General features: G+C 39.1%; 1 protein-coding gene across 1 annotated transcript in view; it reads right to left on the minus strand.

Moving 5' to 3' along the window:
* The window catches only part of ARHGAP15 (Rho GTPase activating protein 15), a 677,426-nt gene that overhangs the window by 128,844 nt on the left and 533,985 nt on the right, over positions 1-14,597 (minus strand). The window contains exon 12 of the mRNA XM_059704560.1: positions 12,566-12,700. Coding sequence (XP_059560543.1) covers positions 12,566-12,700 — 135 coding nt within the window. The remainder of the gene's footprint in view (positions 1-12,565; positions 12,701-14,597) is intronic.

Here is a 14,597-nt window from a genome sequence, read left to right on the forward strand (position 1 = left end):
CCCTCCCCCCCCCCCCCGCAATTCATCAATTAAAGCCCTAACCCCCAGTGTGATGGTACTTGGAGGTGGGGCCCTTGGGACATAACTAAGTTTCCTTGAGGACACAAGGTGCAGCCTCATGATGGGATTAGTGTGTCATTGAAAGAACAGAGAAAGAAAGGAGAACACTGAGCAGGGATTGGAGCTTACATTTTAAATATTTTCAAATATTAAGGGACTGTTAAAGAAAGATGCTGTTTTGATCCTGACATTGACTGATGTGCTTTTTCTACCTTTGTTCTAGCTGGTCTGTCTTTCCCATTTGTGGAAAGCTCGGGGTCTTCAGCTTGGCTAGCACTGCTCTATATGTATCCAGGCATCCAGCTCTTTTCAGACTGGAGCATCATATGCAGTGGGCTCTGAGCTCTTCCTGTGTGTAATGTTTGCTTAGGATCATTCTATTTCTTCCCCCTGAAACATTTTCATAATAGAGCACAGAGAAATAGAAATTTCTGAAAAAATTTTTAATGAGGTAGTAGTTCCTTCTTAGGTGAAAATTAGATACTCAGAAAATCATACACAAGAAGTGTCAAAGAATAATCCTACTAGTGAGCTCAGAGTTAGGAGCTTGGAGAAGGAGCCCAAAAGATTGTTGATTTCATCTGCTGGTAAGACAGTATCAACCCACAACTAGCACAACAGATGGCACTAATTAGGTCTGCCCACCCATCAGTTGGCAGAGGAATAGGCTTGAGATCTGAAAGAGTCAACCTTTTACCTGCTGGACATGCAAAGTGAGAAGAAAAAGAGAAAGGGGCCAAGAGCTGATTGGTTAGATAGCAATCATGGTCTCAGGGCCCTGGCATTTGAACTTTTACAATTTCAATTTGCTGAAAAAGAAAGGTATTGCATAACATACAAGTGGGAAAGGGGTGGATCTTCACATTTAAATAGAAAACTATATAAATAAGTCAATGAAAGGAAAAATGTCTCACAATTAGCCAATATAGCTTTTTTTACAGTTCATGAAGTTTTAAAAATAGGTTTGCTTTCTTTCTTCTAAGCATATTATGTTTACTCTTAAAACCAGCACTGCTACTTGTTTTCTATAAGACTGTATTCATTTTCCATGTTTATGTTTCCCAAAGCACAGGTAGAAAATAAAGGTATGAGTCAATCCTTAGGAGGAAATTTCATTCTCCAAGTCACATGATAATTCTCAGCGAGGAGATGCCGTGGCTCCAACATGAGCAGTATCCCCAGGACATGTATAGTACTCCAGCAGACACCACGCCTAAAGTTTAATTCTCCAGAATAGTCAGGAGTGAGCCAAACAAAGAAATGCCACATTTCAAGGAGCCCATGGTAGTATTATTAGAAGCTATTGAAAGAAAGTCCCTTTAGTGACAGAGAGGCAGAGAACTAGAGTAAAGACAGGGCTTGAGCAAATGAGAGCATGTGACTGAGCGTGAGCAAGTCAGAGAAAAGTAGGGAACGGGATCAGTTCTCATTCTGTACAGTTTTTGTTTGTTTGTTTGTTAATCCTCACAGGAGGATAATTTTCCCCTTGATTTTAGAGAGAATGGAAGGGAGGGGGAGAGAGAGAAACATTGATGTGAGAGAGTCACATCAACTGGTTGCCTCCCACAAGCACCTCGACATGGGCAGGGAACCTGTAACCCAGGTAGGTGCCTTTGACCAGAATGCAACCCTTCGGTTTGAACTACTGAGTCATGCTGGCCAGGGCTGTATCAAGTTTTGAAAACAGCTCAAGAGAGATCACTGTGGAAATTATCCTGAAATAATTGTAAAAAAGTAATAATAAATAAATCTATTTTTAAAGCTAGACTATCATAAGTCATGAGAGTTGAAAAGAAAAATCTGAAACATTCCTGATTTGGAAAACAAGTGTGTGTGCATGTCTGTGTCCCTTTGTCTATGTGTGCATATGAGGAAGGTTAACCTCTTGAGTACGTTTTATTTGATAACCCTTTTAATGTTTTTAACTGTGAGAAAGACTTACATTGTTATGAATATTTGCATAGGCTAGTGTTTAGCCTACCCTGCCACACCATAAGCTCCTCACCTACCAATGAGTCTGTGACCTTCACAAGCTGAAATACAAGATATACTATCAGCAAGGTAGCTAATGTCCCAACAGGGAGGAGGGATGACTTTGAAGTTGTCTCTTCCAGTGTCACTGAATTTGACAGATTTACTAATATTTAATAGACACAAGGCAGTGTCATGTTGGAGAAAATGGTAAGCCTCTGGGTTATGATTTTAAGGTGTACATTCTGGAATAAAGTGACAGACTTTGGACTAACCAAGCGGGGTTGTGCCTGGGAAATACCTGCACAACAAAGGAGAAATGTTAGGAGATAAAAGAAGGAAAGTGGGAGTTCCTAGATCATGAAGCAATAGAATATCCAGTATAATATCCTAAACATATTTGATGTGGTTTGGAATTCTAGAAAGAAATATTAAAGCAGAATATTCTGGATAGTCATATGTGTTGCTTAAGGCAGCTTTACTAGAGGAATGGAAATGCTTGTGAGAATGGACCAAAGGTCATCTGGGAGTTTGTTCTAAAGACAGTCTGGTTGCACTCTGATTTAATAATATGAGCTAACAATTACTGAGTACAATGTGCCAGGAAATCTGAAAGTGCTTTGTCATGATTAGCATTTCATCAAATTCATCCCAGTCCCCAGGGGGAAGGTGCTATTTTTACATCATTTCGCAGATGGGAAAATTGAGGCTAAGAATTGGCTCTTACAGGTCTTGCAGGTAGTAAATAGTGGAGTCATAGTTGAATGGAGGTGGTGGTATGCCCTGCAGGTAGAAATTTTGGCTTACCTGTTGAGAATAACCTCACTGAGAAGTTAGCATGTAAGTGGCCATCTGGGGACATGCCACTGATAGAGAGATTGGGCAAAGACCCTCAGTGCACCTGAGGAACTCAATGAAGAGCCAGGAGACCAACAGGCATGAATGAGGCAGGCAGGGCAAGAGAAGTGTGGGCCACCAGATCATGTAAGATTTTGCAAAGCTCGCAAAGAATCGGGCTTTTCCTCAAAATGCAATGCCAAGCCAGCTGCAGCATTTGGATTATATTTATAATCAGAATCACACTGGATTGAATGAGAGAGAAAAAACTTTCTGGGGAAGTAGGAGATGTAGCCAGTCAGGGATGGAAGTGGGTGGGTACAACATGTTTTGGAAGGCCCCTCAGTGGTGATCACAATTTAGTGCTTGTGTCAACCCCAAGAATGTGAAGTGAGGCAGGCGTCTCAGTATGACATGAAAAAGATCACAAATCCTCAGTTTCATCAGAACCTATTGATGCAGTGAACTTGATAACAGGCAATGAAATCCAGTGATGTAAGTCTACCATGAGAGGAATGGGTCAAGATAACTGTTTGCACTGAGGGATTGAGGTGAAATTCTGCATTTTGTTATACATCTTTTGGCAGCACGTCTATTCAGTGGGAGCAGGGCTGCTCAGGAAGCTGACTCACGAAGGCCTGCTGGCTGATTGTTCAGCTTGAAAGTTTTATTGCTTTGAAAAGTGATCTCTTAAGACTATGGAAGAAAGGAGTGCAAGTAAAAGAAAAGTTTTAAGGAAAAACAAAAAGACAAACACCACATTTTCAATGGAGCTAATGTCTTACCACTCAATTAATTTCAGAGTTAAGGACCAATTTTAGTTCTGAATCCCCTTCTAGTTTTACTTATAAAGGACTTTTCATTAAGCCAAATTAAGTAGATGGAGGTCCAGTTGTTTATTGTCTACCAACTAAAGCATTCCTACAAAAAGACACCTGTGCAAGCCATTTGGCTCTAGTCAACTATTTATTTTTTACAATTTAATTATGAATATAATTAGAATGAGTTAAGAGACAAGCTGGGCATCAGCTATAAAATTTTTAGTTTGCTAAACACACACACACACACACACACACACACACACACACACACACACACTGATTAAAAAGCAACCACGAGAAAAAACTTTGCCAAGTCTGTGAGAACGTTAGCTTGCACTGGAAATGTTAGTAGAAGGGGGCTATTTGTAAAATCTCTCTATTTTAATTTCGATCTCCTTAAAATGGTGCATGGAGGATATTTTTATACTACATTATTTTTACATCTCTGGTTTCTTTGTGGTGACCCTTCAAACCCTGCTTTCTACTTTCTCTAGTTTTAAGGCAATTTGTCACTATCATGCTTTATAGTTTAGTGACTGTTTGTAATCAAGTGCCTCGCAAGCTCTGTTTCTTTTCTTCCAAAGTGTCATCATGAAGTTGATGATGCATCAGAAATAGTTTGAACAAAGGGCAAGAAAAAGTCAAGAGTAAAGGAAATATTTGCAAATATACTTGACTGGCATTTTCCCCCACCCCTAATTACTACTGAAAATATACTTTAAAGGTAAAATGGCATAATGGCCATTGGGGGGGGAAACATTTGGACATGCAACAGATGCTTTCTGTCATAGGGCAATATCTTTAATGTAAATCATTTTTATATGAGGATGGTGAGACTGACAGAATATAGGAGTAGTTAATATACATGTCATATATATGACAGATAGATTAGTTGTATTTAAGAACTAGGCACGGGTATGCTCTACCTTTGGTGATAACAGCCTGCATTTTAATGGTGCTGAGTCTATCTTATGGATACCATTGCTTGCAATTTGTTTTACTGCATAATTAATCAGTGTTTCCAAAATCTGGGTATTCAAAGATATATTGTCTTCAAATGCATGTGTGACTACAGCCTTTAAATTGAAGACATGTATATAACATTACTAATATCTATTATATACATATGTATATACATACATACAGGTATATGCACATTTATAAATAAATATGATATTATAATAAGCATTATATCTAATGTTTTCTTAAGAGAAGCTGGAAAACATGACAAAGAAATTTATATTAGTATTAATATGTAATAATTCATATAATAACTAAATAATTAAGACGACTGTTTTGATCAAGAAGTTAGCTTTGATTGCATTCCCATGATGGGAAATATATAGAACACTACTCAGGGGTGGGAAAAAAGTAATTATTTTTATACACAAAAGGCAAATTTGGAAACTCAGAATACAAGTCAACAAATAAAAACTCACATGCTCAATCATGAGCACCAAAGAGCTGAAGAGAAGAAGTTGACCAAAATGAAATCATCAGATAGTCCTTGAATAAATGACCTTGGTCCAGGCTTGAGTCAAACATTTAAGCCTATCCCTCACAAATAATGTATAACACATCTTGTAGGTAAATGTGTGAAGTAAATTCTCTTTACTTCTCTATTATCTACTAATCAACCTATAGCTTCACTTACATGTCAACTCTGATGATCATTTGGATTTGCGAGAAGAAAGGTGAAAGTTGATGGGTTAAGACAATTTGTGACATGACGGTGGAGCAGGTGCTACCGGCAAAAATGAGGAGAGGGGAAAACATGGAGTAGAAGGAAAAATGGCTCCACAAAGATGTACACACTTTAATTTCCAGAGGCTGTGAATATGTTACCGTATGTGGTAAAGGATATTTTTTAGACATGATTAAGAACCCTGAGGTGGGGAAGGTATTCTGGTTATCTGGGAGAGCCCCCTGTAATCACAAGGGTCCTCAAAAATGGAAGATGGAGGTGAAAGAAAGTCAGAGTGAGGTATGACTGGAAGAGGTCAGAGTAATGTGATGTCATGTGTGACTGCTGCCTGTGAAGGTAGAGGAAGAAACACTAACAAGGCCTAGAGGCTGGAAAAGGCAAGGAAGTGGATTCTCCTCTGGAGTCTCCAGGAAGAAATGCAGTTCTTCTGACACTTTGCGTGTAGCCCAGCGGGACCAAGTGTCAGATTTCTGCCCAACAGAACTGTAAGATAAGAAATCACTGTATTTGAAGCCACCAAGTTTGAGGTAATTTGTTATGGCAGCAACAGAAAACTAATACACATCTCTTCTAGGAAACAGTGGCTCCAACTCAGGAAGCAGAAAGAAATTCCTCACTGAGCACCCTGAAGCACTCCTGGATGCGACCATTCAATATGAATTAAAAAGGCAGAAGGTTCCAGAAAGGAGGTGTTCTGGAAAAAACAGGACTCTGCAATAGTGTCAGAAAAGAGTAAGGACATTGGAAAAGAAAAAAAGAAAGCAAAAAAAAAAAAAATTAAAGAAATTAAAAACTCCAGAAAAAAATAAATATAAAATCTATACCAGAAAATCATCATCCAACTACAAAGAGAACCAAATGTGGCCAAGAGTTTCAGCATTTTGGGAGTGTAATAAAATAGGCTCTATTTGACTGGGTGAGGAATACTAGTATTCTTTGAGAAGTACAGGGATTGTGACAGTGAACTCTAGAGAAGAATTCTTTGTGAAACCACTTAGACAGGCAGTGTTACAAACTTGTAACAATCCTATATAATAAAGAGGCAATATGCAAATTGACCATCACAGCCCTGCACAAGATGGCTGCCCCCATGTGGTCAGAAGATGGCCACCACAAGATAGCCAGCAGGGGAGGGCAGTTGTGGGTGATCAGGCCAGCAGGAGAGGGCAGTTGGAAGCGACTGGGCCTGCAGGGATAGAGAGCAGTTGGGGGAAACCAGGCCTGCAGGGGAGGGTGGTGAGGGGTGACCGGGCCAGCAGGAGAGCAGTTAGACGTCAATTAGGCTGGCAGGGGAGTGGTTAGCAGGTGGCCAGGGGGTGATCAGGATGGCAGGCAGAAGTGGTTAGGGGCTATCAGGCAGGCAGGCAGGCAGGCAAGTGAGCAGTTGGGAGCCAGCAGTCCTAAATTGTGAGAGGCCTGTGGGATCGGGCCTAAACCGGCAGTCGGACATCCCCCTCGGGGCCCCAGATTGGAGTGGATGCAGGCTGGGCTGAGGGACATTCCTCCCCGTGTCCCACCCAGTGCATGAATTTCATGCACTGGGCCTCTAGTGAATACATAAATGCTGTTTATTAGTTTTCTAATTGGTCAAACTGAAGACTTAGAACAAACATCAAAATTTAAAGGCGTTAATGACGTTAATGACCAATGATTCTGAAAGAAGAACAGTAAGGTAGAGGGGGAAGGAAAATACATTCACCTTACAAAGGGAAGTTAGAAGGTATTGTTGAATGTTAATGAAACAAGAAGCAGGTTCATGTGTATTATTTAAGACCTAAATGTATTACGTAACTATTAAATATTGCTGGAAGTGGAAGGAATAAGTTAATATTTCATATTCGGTACTATCCATAGTTGATAATTCATGAAGCAGAGATATTACCCGGAGTTGTAAAGGTAACCACTGGAAGAGACAAAAACAAAGAGTTAAATGAGCAAGCCCAGGGATGTGAAGTGATAGGGCCCAGTCCATCACTCTCCATCAGAAATGCCTCTGTAAAATTTGGATTGTTACATGTTGTAATTTGACACAAGTGAAAACCTAGAAAAAAAGAATACCTAAACTTGAAATAGTTACTCATATTAAATAGGAAAGTAACATTGTGTATATCTAAATGACTTTCAAAAGGGTATGGGTGAAAAATTAGTTACAAAAATACAGTGGGGAATTAAAAATGTACCCAGAGAGGCTAACATTTGAAGAATAGATGCTTGTAGTATCTATTAGTAAATACTGAAACATTGCTCACTCTTGGAAAGTTCTACCTTATTTAATGAAACATTGCTCACTCTTGAAAAGTTCTACCTTATTTCTGATCGAAACTCCAAAACTAGTATTTCTGATCATTTAGTTTAATTCTACCCTTGTTATTTTTTTTAAATAGAAAAGGTTGTGGTTTTATATAGAATGATATAGGACATATGGTATAGTCCTTATATAGGGTAATTTAACAGCCAGATATTTGGCAGTGCCTAATTAGTTATTCTTCGAGGAAAAAAATTTTTAGATAAAAATTCCCAGAAATGCAATGTAAGAAGATGGAAAATATTTATGTTTTAGAGCAGCCGTGGGCAAACTACGGCCCGCGGGCCGGATCCGGCCCGTTTGAAATGAATAAAACTAAAAAAAAAAAAAAAAAAAAAAAAAAAGAAAGACCGTACCCTTTTATGTAATGATGTTTACTTTGAATTTATATTAGTTCACACAAACACTCCATCCATGCTTTTGTTCCGGCCCTCCGGTCCAGTTTAAGAACCCATTGTGGCCCTCGAGTCAAAAAGTTTGCCCACCCCTGTTTTAGAGTCTGGAACCGAATGCTAAGTATAATCTTTTGAGCCATGTGAACTTGGGAACTATTTGTGATTTGCTTTACTCCTCTAAAAAAAATGAATTTCCTTCCAATCATTTATTGAGCATCTAATATAGAGTAAGAAAAATATCTTATTTGGTTCTGATACTATCTTTATGAGCTAGAAATTATTTTTCACATAATTTTTCCACTTCACCAATATCTCCTGCTTTGTGTTATTCTCAGGAAAAAAGGTGATATAATTATAAAAATACAATGAGTTTTTCTCCTCTCTTTCCATTTCTCAGGGATTTTAGAAAAATGCAGATATTAAAATAGAAAAGACACTGGTTTTTTTTGTCTCTTTTCTTTGGATCTGTAGAGTTACCAAGACAAAAATAAAATGGCAATAGAGGTGAACTCGGTACATTTCCTAGGATTTAGATGTACTGGAAATGTCCAGAGCCCTGCAGGCCTGTGGCCACAGATTGTATTACCTGTCATAAAACCCTAGAGCTGTGTTTCTGTACCCAGTTCCCATTTGCAGTACTAATAATGCCTTCAGCACAAGTCAATTCCAGGGAATTAGTCACTGCAGTCAGTGGGTTAAATCCCCATGAAGTTACCCTGCAGGTGACCCAGTTGCATTGACCTTAAGTATAGAATTTCAGATCAATAACTGTGGTACTTGCATTCTGAAATGTAAAACAATCTCTAGTGTTTTTGTTATCCCAATGGGTATTATCAGACAAGGGATCACTATGGCAATTGCAGGTTCTTATCATATTAATGTTTGTTTTGGGTAAAAAAAAAACTATTTAAAAAAGTAAATGCCTTCTGTTCTCTTTTCTTGGAATATGTAATGATGACTTTCAAACATATAATGAAAATTAACAGTAATTCAAATAGCATAAGCAGTCATTAATTGCTTATACATGAAATAAAATTTCTTCCTCAGAGGTAAAGCATTCCAGATGGATGTAAAATTCCTTTGGTCTATTCACCTTTTAACTCTGTCATAAAAGGGTAACAGATCTCTCAATTTTAAAATGTAAAGCCTCCACAAACTGGGCTTGGGGGCAGTAAGAGAGAAAAGGGAAATAATGTTATAGCTCCATGAACTGTGACATTGACTGGCATGGTGTTCTGCTAGTGTTTTAACCAAAGAACAGAAACCACTTCGATTATTTATGCCAATGGAACAAACTATCTTGATACAAGAACTGGTTATCCTCTAATGAGGAAGTTTAGAGTCAAATAAAGAAGAGAGAAGAAACCAGAAAACTAGCCATTGCAGGAAGCCACTACCAGGCTGGAAAAAAGAGGAAAATCCACATCACAAGACAGAAGCTGGAAGCACAGGGTGTTTGTCCACCCAAGCGGAAGCCATTGAGGAGATGGATCTTCAGGTAGAGAAGCCAACCAAGGCAGGGGGTGGGGATAAACTCATAAACTGGCTGTTCTTTTCTCCCCGCACCCATTGCTACCGACTGCTGGTGGCTTCTAAGAGCTACAGTAGAGCTGGCTAAGGTCAAGCTTCCGATGGTAGAGTGCAAAAGTGAAGGGTGAGAAGAGCCCAAGGAGCTCAGAGCCAGCATATATGGTCATCTCCCCTGTGAATTTATCTTACCTGGTCGATTCCTGGTTTATGCCTTTTGTAAAAAGCTAAGAATTCATGGACAGGCAGAGAGCTTCTCACTGTACAGATTTTAAAAGAGACAGTGAGAGATATGATAAAGCTCAGCACGCCTCTGGGACTGTATAAATATTACTATATTTAAATTTATATTTTTGAATTCTTTTTTACTCAATTGGTGCACAATGGGATCAAAATACTTCCTCTGGTGTGGTTTCACTGTTGCTAAGGACCTAGGTGGCTATTCTCTTACTTCTCAAGTATGTTTCAATATGAATTATGACCTAGAGCTGAGTTTAGAACACAAAAACTAATTCCAAGGTTATCCCAAATACACGGGTTAGTAAGCATATGCCTCCACACAGCATCATACCATATTTCTAAGACATATTACCCTGTTGGTTAGTCCCTCCACTTTACGTATTAATTAAGTACTATCTTAAGTTAGGTAAGGCAAGGTTTCTCAAATTGATTCTCCTATTCTCCTTCCTTGAGCAATGAAGGAAATGTTGCCTTTCTTCTTCACTTCTAAATGGATTTCTCAAATAAATATTTATGGGATATCTTAAATTTTTCATATATATATATATATATATATATATATATAGTTGATTTCAGAGAGGAAGGGAGAGGGAGAGATAGAAACATCAATGAGAGAGAATCACTGATCGGCTGCCTCCTGCACGCCCTCTACTGGAGATTGAGCCTACAACCTGGGCATGTACCTTTGACCAGAATCAAACTAGGGCGGAACCCTTCAGTTTGTGGGCTGATGCTCTATCCACTGAGAAAAACCAGCTAGGGCACGATATCTTACATTTTTAAAGGATTTTCTTAAGCACTGTCACATTCGTTCTCACCATCACCTACTTTATAAGTGCTGGCAATAGCCATCGTCAGGACAGTCTGCTTCCCATCTCAACATTGCCTTGTTCTGACCATGCCAGGGTTTCTGAAATTCTGTGCAGCTTGGGCCTGAGTCATAGAATAGTACAGAGGTGGTCCTGCTCTTTCTGGAAATTCAAAGAACACCCCCCCCACCCCAACCTGGATTCTGAGGGCCTGCTTTCCATGAATCTTAAACTAAGGGAATGGCTTGCCTATTCAGATGAACTAAGGGGACCTTCACTGATGGGTATCCTACATCACAGCCTCAAATCAGCACATGCACAAGTATGTTTCCAAATAAGATCATCTTCACTTAAAAGTATGGGTACCATGGTGTGAAATTTGTATGACTTCTTTAAATGTGTCTAATTAGAGATAGGTACCCCAATGCAAGTCTCTCCAATTTCCTATCAGAACACTGTCCTATAATTGGGAACCATGATATCCAAGACAGAATATCAGAATCAGCTGTTATGGAAATGTATGCTTGTTTATTTTTCCTTTATTCCTCCTTTTAAGTTGAGAGCCCGGGAACTATAAAATACTGTTTTCTTCCAGAAGCAGAAGTGCATGAAATGAAATGTTAGGACAGGAGATAAGAGCTCCAGCCTCACCTCAAAGCCCATAGTTAGAGCACGGCTACTATATTCAACAAGAATAACAACACAATCCGAAATCATGAGCAGGTAACAAGAGAAAGAATTTGGGAGAGAAAAGTCTGCTTTATTCCTGTTGATATCATTTTGCCACAGCTTTTGTGTGTGTGAAATAATAATGATAATAATAAAAAACAGAATAAAAGGGCATATTGAGGGGCTGTTCTCCAACATGGGCTCCCCAAGTCCCCACTCCCACTAACGGGAACACAGCATACACCGCCAGCCAAGATCAGACCTCCTAAGTAGAGCATTTTATTTTCTTGCAGATTTTTCTTGTTTGGACTTTAATTAAGCTCCTGCCAGGCTTGCAAGCTTTTTAATTTTACCTTTCTTTCTTCTTTCATTTTCCTCCTTGAATCAGTCTACTTGCCAGGAAACTTTTTCCAAGCTGTCACAATTATAGGAAGTGTACTCTAAGAGATTACATTTAGAGATGAACTAGTAGTTGCTTCTCTAAGAACCAATAGCAGAAGTTTCCTTGCATTTGGATTTTCACTCACTCATTCAATCATTCATTCATTCATTCATTATTTCTTAAGTGTATGTGTTTTATGGATGAGAAAATAATAGAAAAGGAAGCTTCTCAGAGTGTACAATGATAACTGGCTAGTTGAGTGATATAACTCAACCTCCTACAAAAGTCACCAGACTAGTAGAAGAAACTTGCCATTATTTAACTTAGTACTCACACTGCTCATAAACAAACTGTAGCTTTTTACCCATGTTGGTGGGTGAAAGGTGAGTGAGTGAGAAGGCGATGCCTCAGCCGATGATTTAACACTTCATTATGAAATGTATTATTTAATGTACCGAGGCTCTTTTTAAAGATCCCATTTGTACACAGTTATATTCATTGCAATTCTGAAAGTCTAAAGGAAGGGGTGGGGGTGCCAATGGTGACCCCTTCAAAACAGAGTCTATGAGAAGCTATTTTCATTGGAGGAGGCTTGGTGGAAAATTGGTCTCCCTAAATAGAATGCCTATATTTTATTTTAAAAAAAACACACGCAGATAATATTACAGGGCCAGAAATAAAAAAGAAGCCATCAAAAACACAAACACTAAACTGAAAGGTGTGGAGCATTCATTGGGGATATTATTATCTCCGTGATTGCTATTATCGTCTCTCTTATTATTTACTTAATAATTCCACGCTGCCAGCTCACTCCGCCAACCGCGCCTGTGTGCGAGGTACTTACTGATCGCTTCCACAAACCGCTCAAAGAAGCTGAAAGGGAAGAGCGGCTCAGGCAGCTCCCGGAAAAACATCTTCAGTGCTCCGGTGACAACGTGGATGTCCTCCCACTGGCTGTCGTCCAAATTCAGCTTCTCTTCTGGGAAAACACGAGGAGAAATGGAACAACTGGTTTTAATGAAACAATTACAAGACACTAATTATTATGTTAATGTTTGCCTACTATCATCAGCAACCGTTAACAGCCTTCTGCACCTAGAGGTTTGGTGCTGTGCATTTTTTTTTCTTTCTCCTTTTTTTTTTTCCGTAGGAAGGGAACATTTTCAATGGAATACCATCTGTAGGAATGCAGCTAACAAAAAAACAAGACACACAAAGAGACAGCACCATTGACACAGTATGTCAGATACATTTATTCCCATAATGCAGCAGTATGAAAATTAGCATCACAGCTCAACGTGATTCAAAGCTATTTGGGTTTGAGGCCGAGGGGCTAAGAGTTGCCAATGATGGCCGGCTCAAGGGACCGGCCTAAAGGCCTTGCTGAGCCAACAGGAGACATATGCTAAACATGGCAATAGAAAATGAGTTATTGCTTTACATGTGTTAGCCTTGCTATGTACAAGGGAATAATGGCTAACACCTCTCTCTCTCTCTCTCTCTCTCTCTCTCTCTCTCTCTCTCTCTCTCTCTCTCATCTCTCTCTCTCTCTTCTGAATATAGTCAGCAAGGAATAGAATACTGAGTGAGAAAGGATATTAATTCTTTCTTACTGCTTCAAAAATATCTTTTTTTAGTTCTCATCTCATCGAGGAAAATGTGCCCAGAAACAATATTAGACAGACCCCTGTTGGCCTACGCAGGCTATGCAAAGCTGTCAGAAATGATAACACACTAAAGACAAACCACAAGTGCTTACCAACTCCTCTCAGAAACAACGGAAATGCTTGCTTGGGAAGCCTGAGTGAGTTGAAACGTTTACATATTCAAGACAATAAATGCCAAAATGAAGTTTTTAGAGTAAATAAAGGGATGTCAGGTTATTATTTTTTTCCCCTTTTGCCCTCAATATGAAAGCCTGGAATCATTTTCACCCAAGAAGTGATAGACTAGGGTCTGAAAACGACATCCTTCCATACAGCTAAAAGGACGCAGGCACAAAAGCATTGCAGCTGATCCATAGTATTTGTCTTTCCAAACATGCAACATGGAAAAGATTTTGGATTCTGGGCTTAATGAAAACTAAAGCTACTCATTTCAGACAACCTGAGGGTTCACTGAAAAGCTGAATATTCTGGCAAGAACTTAACAGGTATTTGGTCAACTGGAATTTTGTTTCTTTACCAGTGTCTTAGGCTCACATGCAAATGCCCTCTTGGTATCAGTTTTTCAATGCAGAGAAGAATTTGTACGGAAATTGTAAAAAAAAAAAAAGCTGAGAATTGTCACTGTAGGGAATCTCTGCATGAGCTGTTTTGCTAATACTGTTCATGTCCTTTTAAAAATATTAGCTGAAATCCTTATCAGATCTTTTTTCTAAATGGACTATTATTTTATTATTTCCAGGGCTAGTAAGTGATGTTCCTGCTCACCAGGATGCTTGCAATGAGAAGGAATGAAGGTGGATATGTGTATTTCAGACAGGCTACTTTTTTTCCTTCCTTTTCACTCTCCATTCCTACCTCACTCATAACACAATAATATGATCCACAACAAAGTCAGCAGAGGAGACCTTCCTTCTGCCCTGCAATCATTTTTGATTGATTGTATTTCAACAATTAGTCTTTTATTTGGCTACACACTATTGAAATAGGACGACAGCATCTTAGCAGGCCAGCTTTAAACAGTCAACTGTTAACAATAGCATCAAAAAGGGAGACCTGATGGGGTTTACTGTCACTTTAAAGAACAGGGTTTTCACATTGTTGAAATCTGTCAGATATTTTGAAATGTCCCTCTCACTATGGTGCCACACCCCCTGCGTGCCCTTATAATAAAATTGGTTTTACTCCTGATTAAATCATTTTCTCCCTACC

Source organism: Myotis daubentonii, chromosome 7, assembly GCF_963259705.1.
Source record: "Myotis daubentonii chromosome 7, mMyoDau2.1, whole genome shotgun sequence".
NCBI classification, from domain to species: domain Eukaryota; kingdom Metazoa; phylum Chordata; class Mammalia; order Chiroptera; family Vespertilionidae; genus Myotis; species Myotis daubentonii.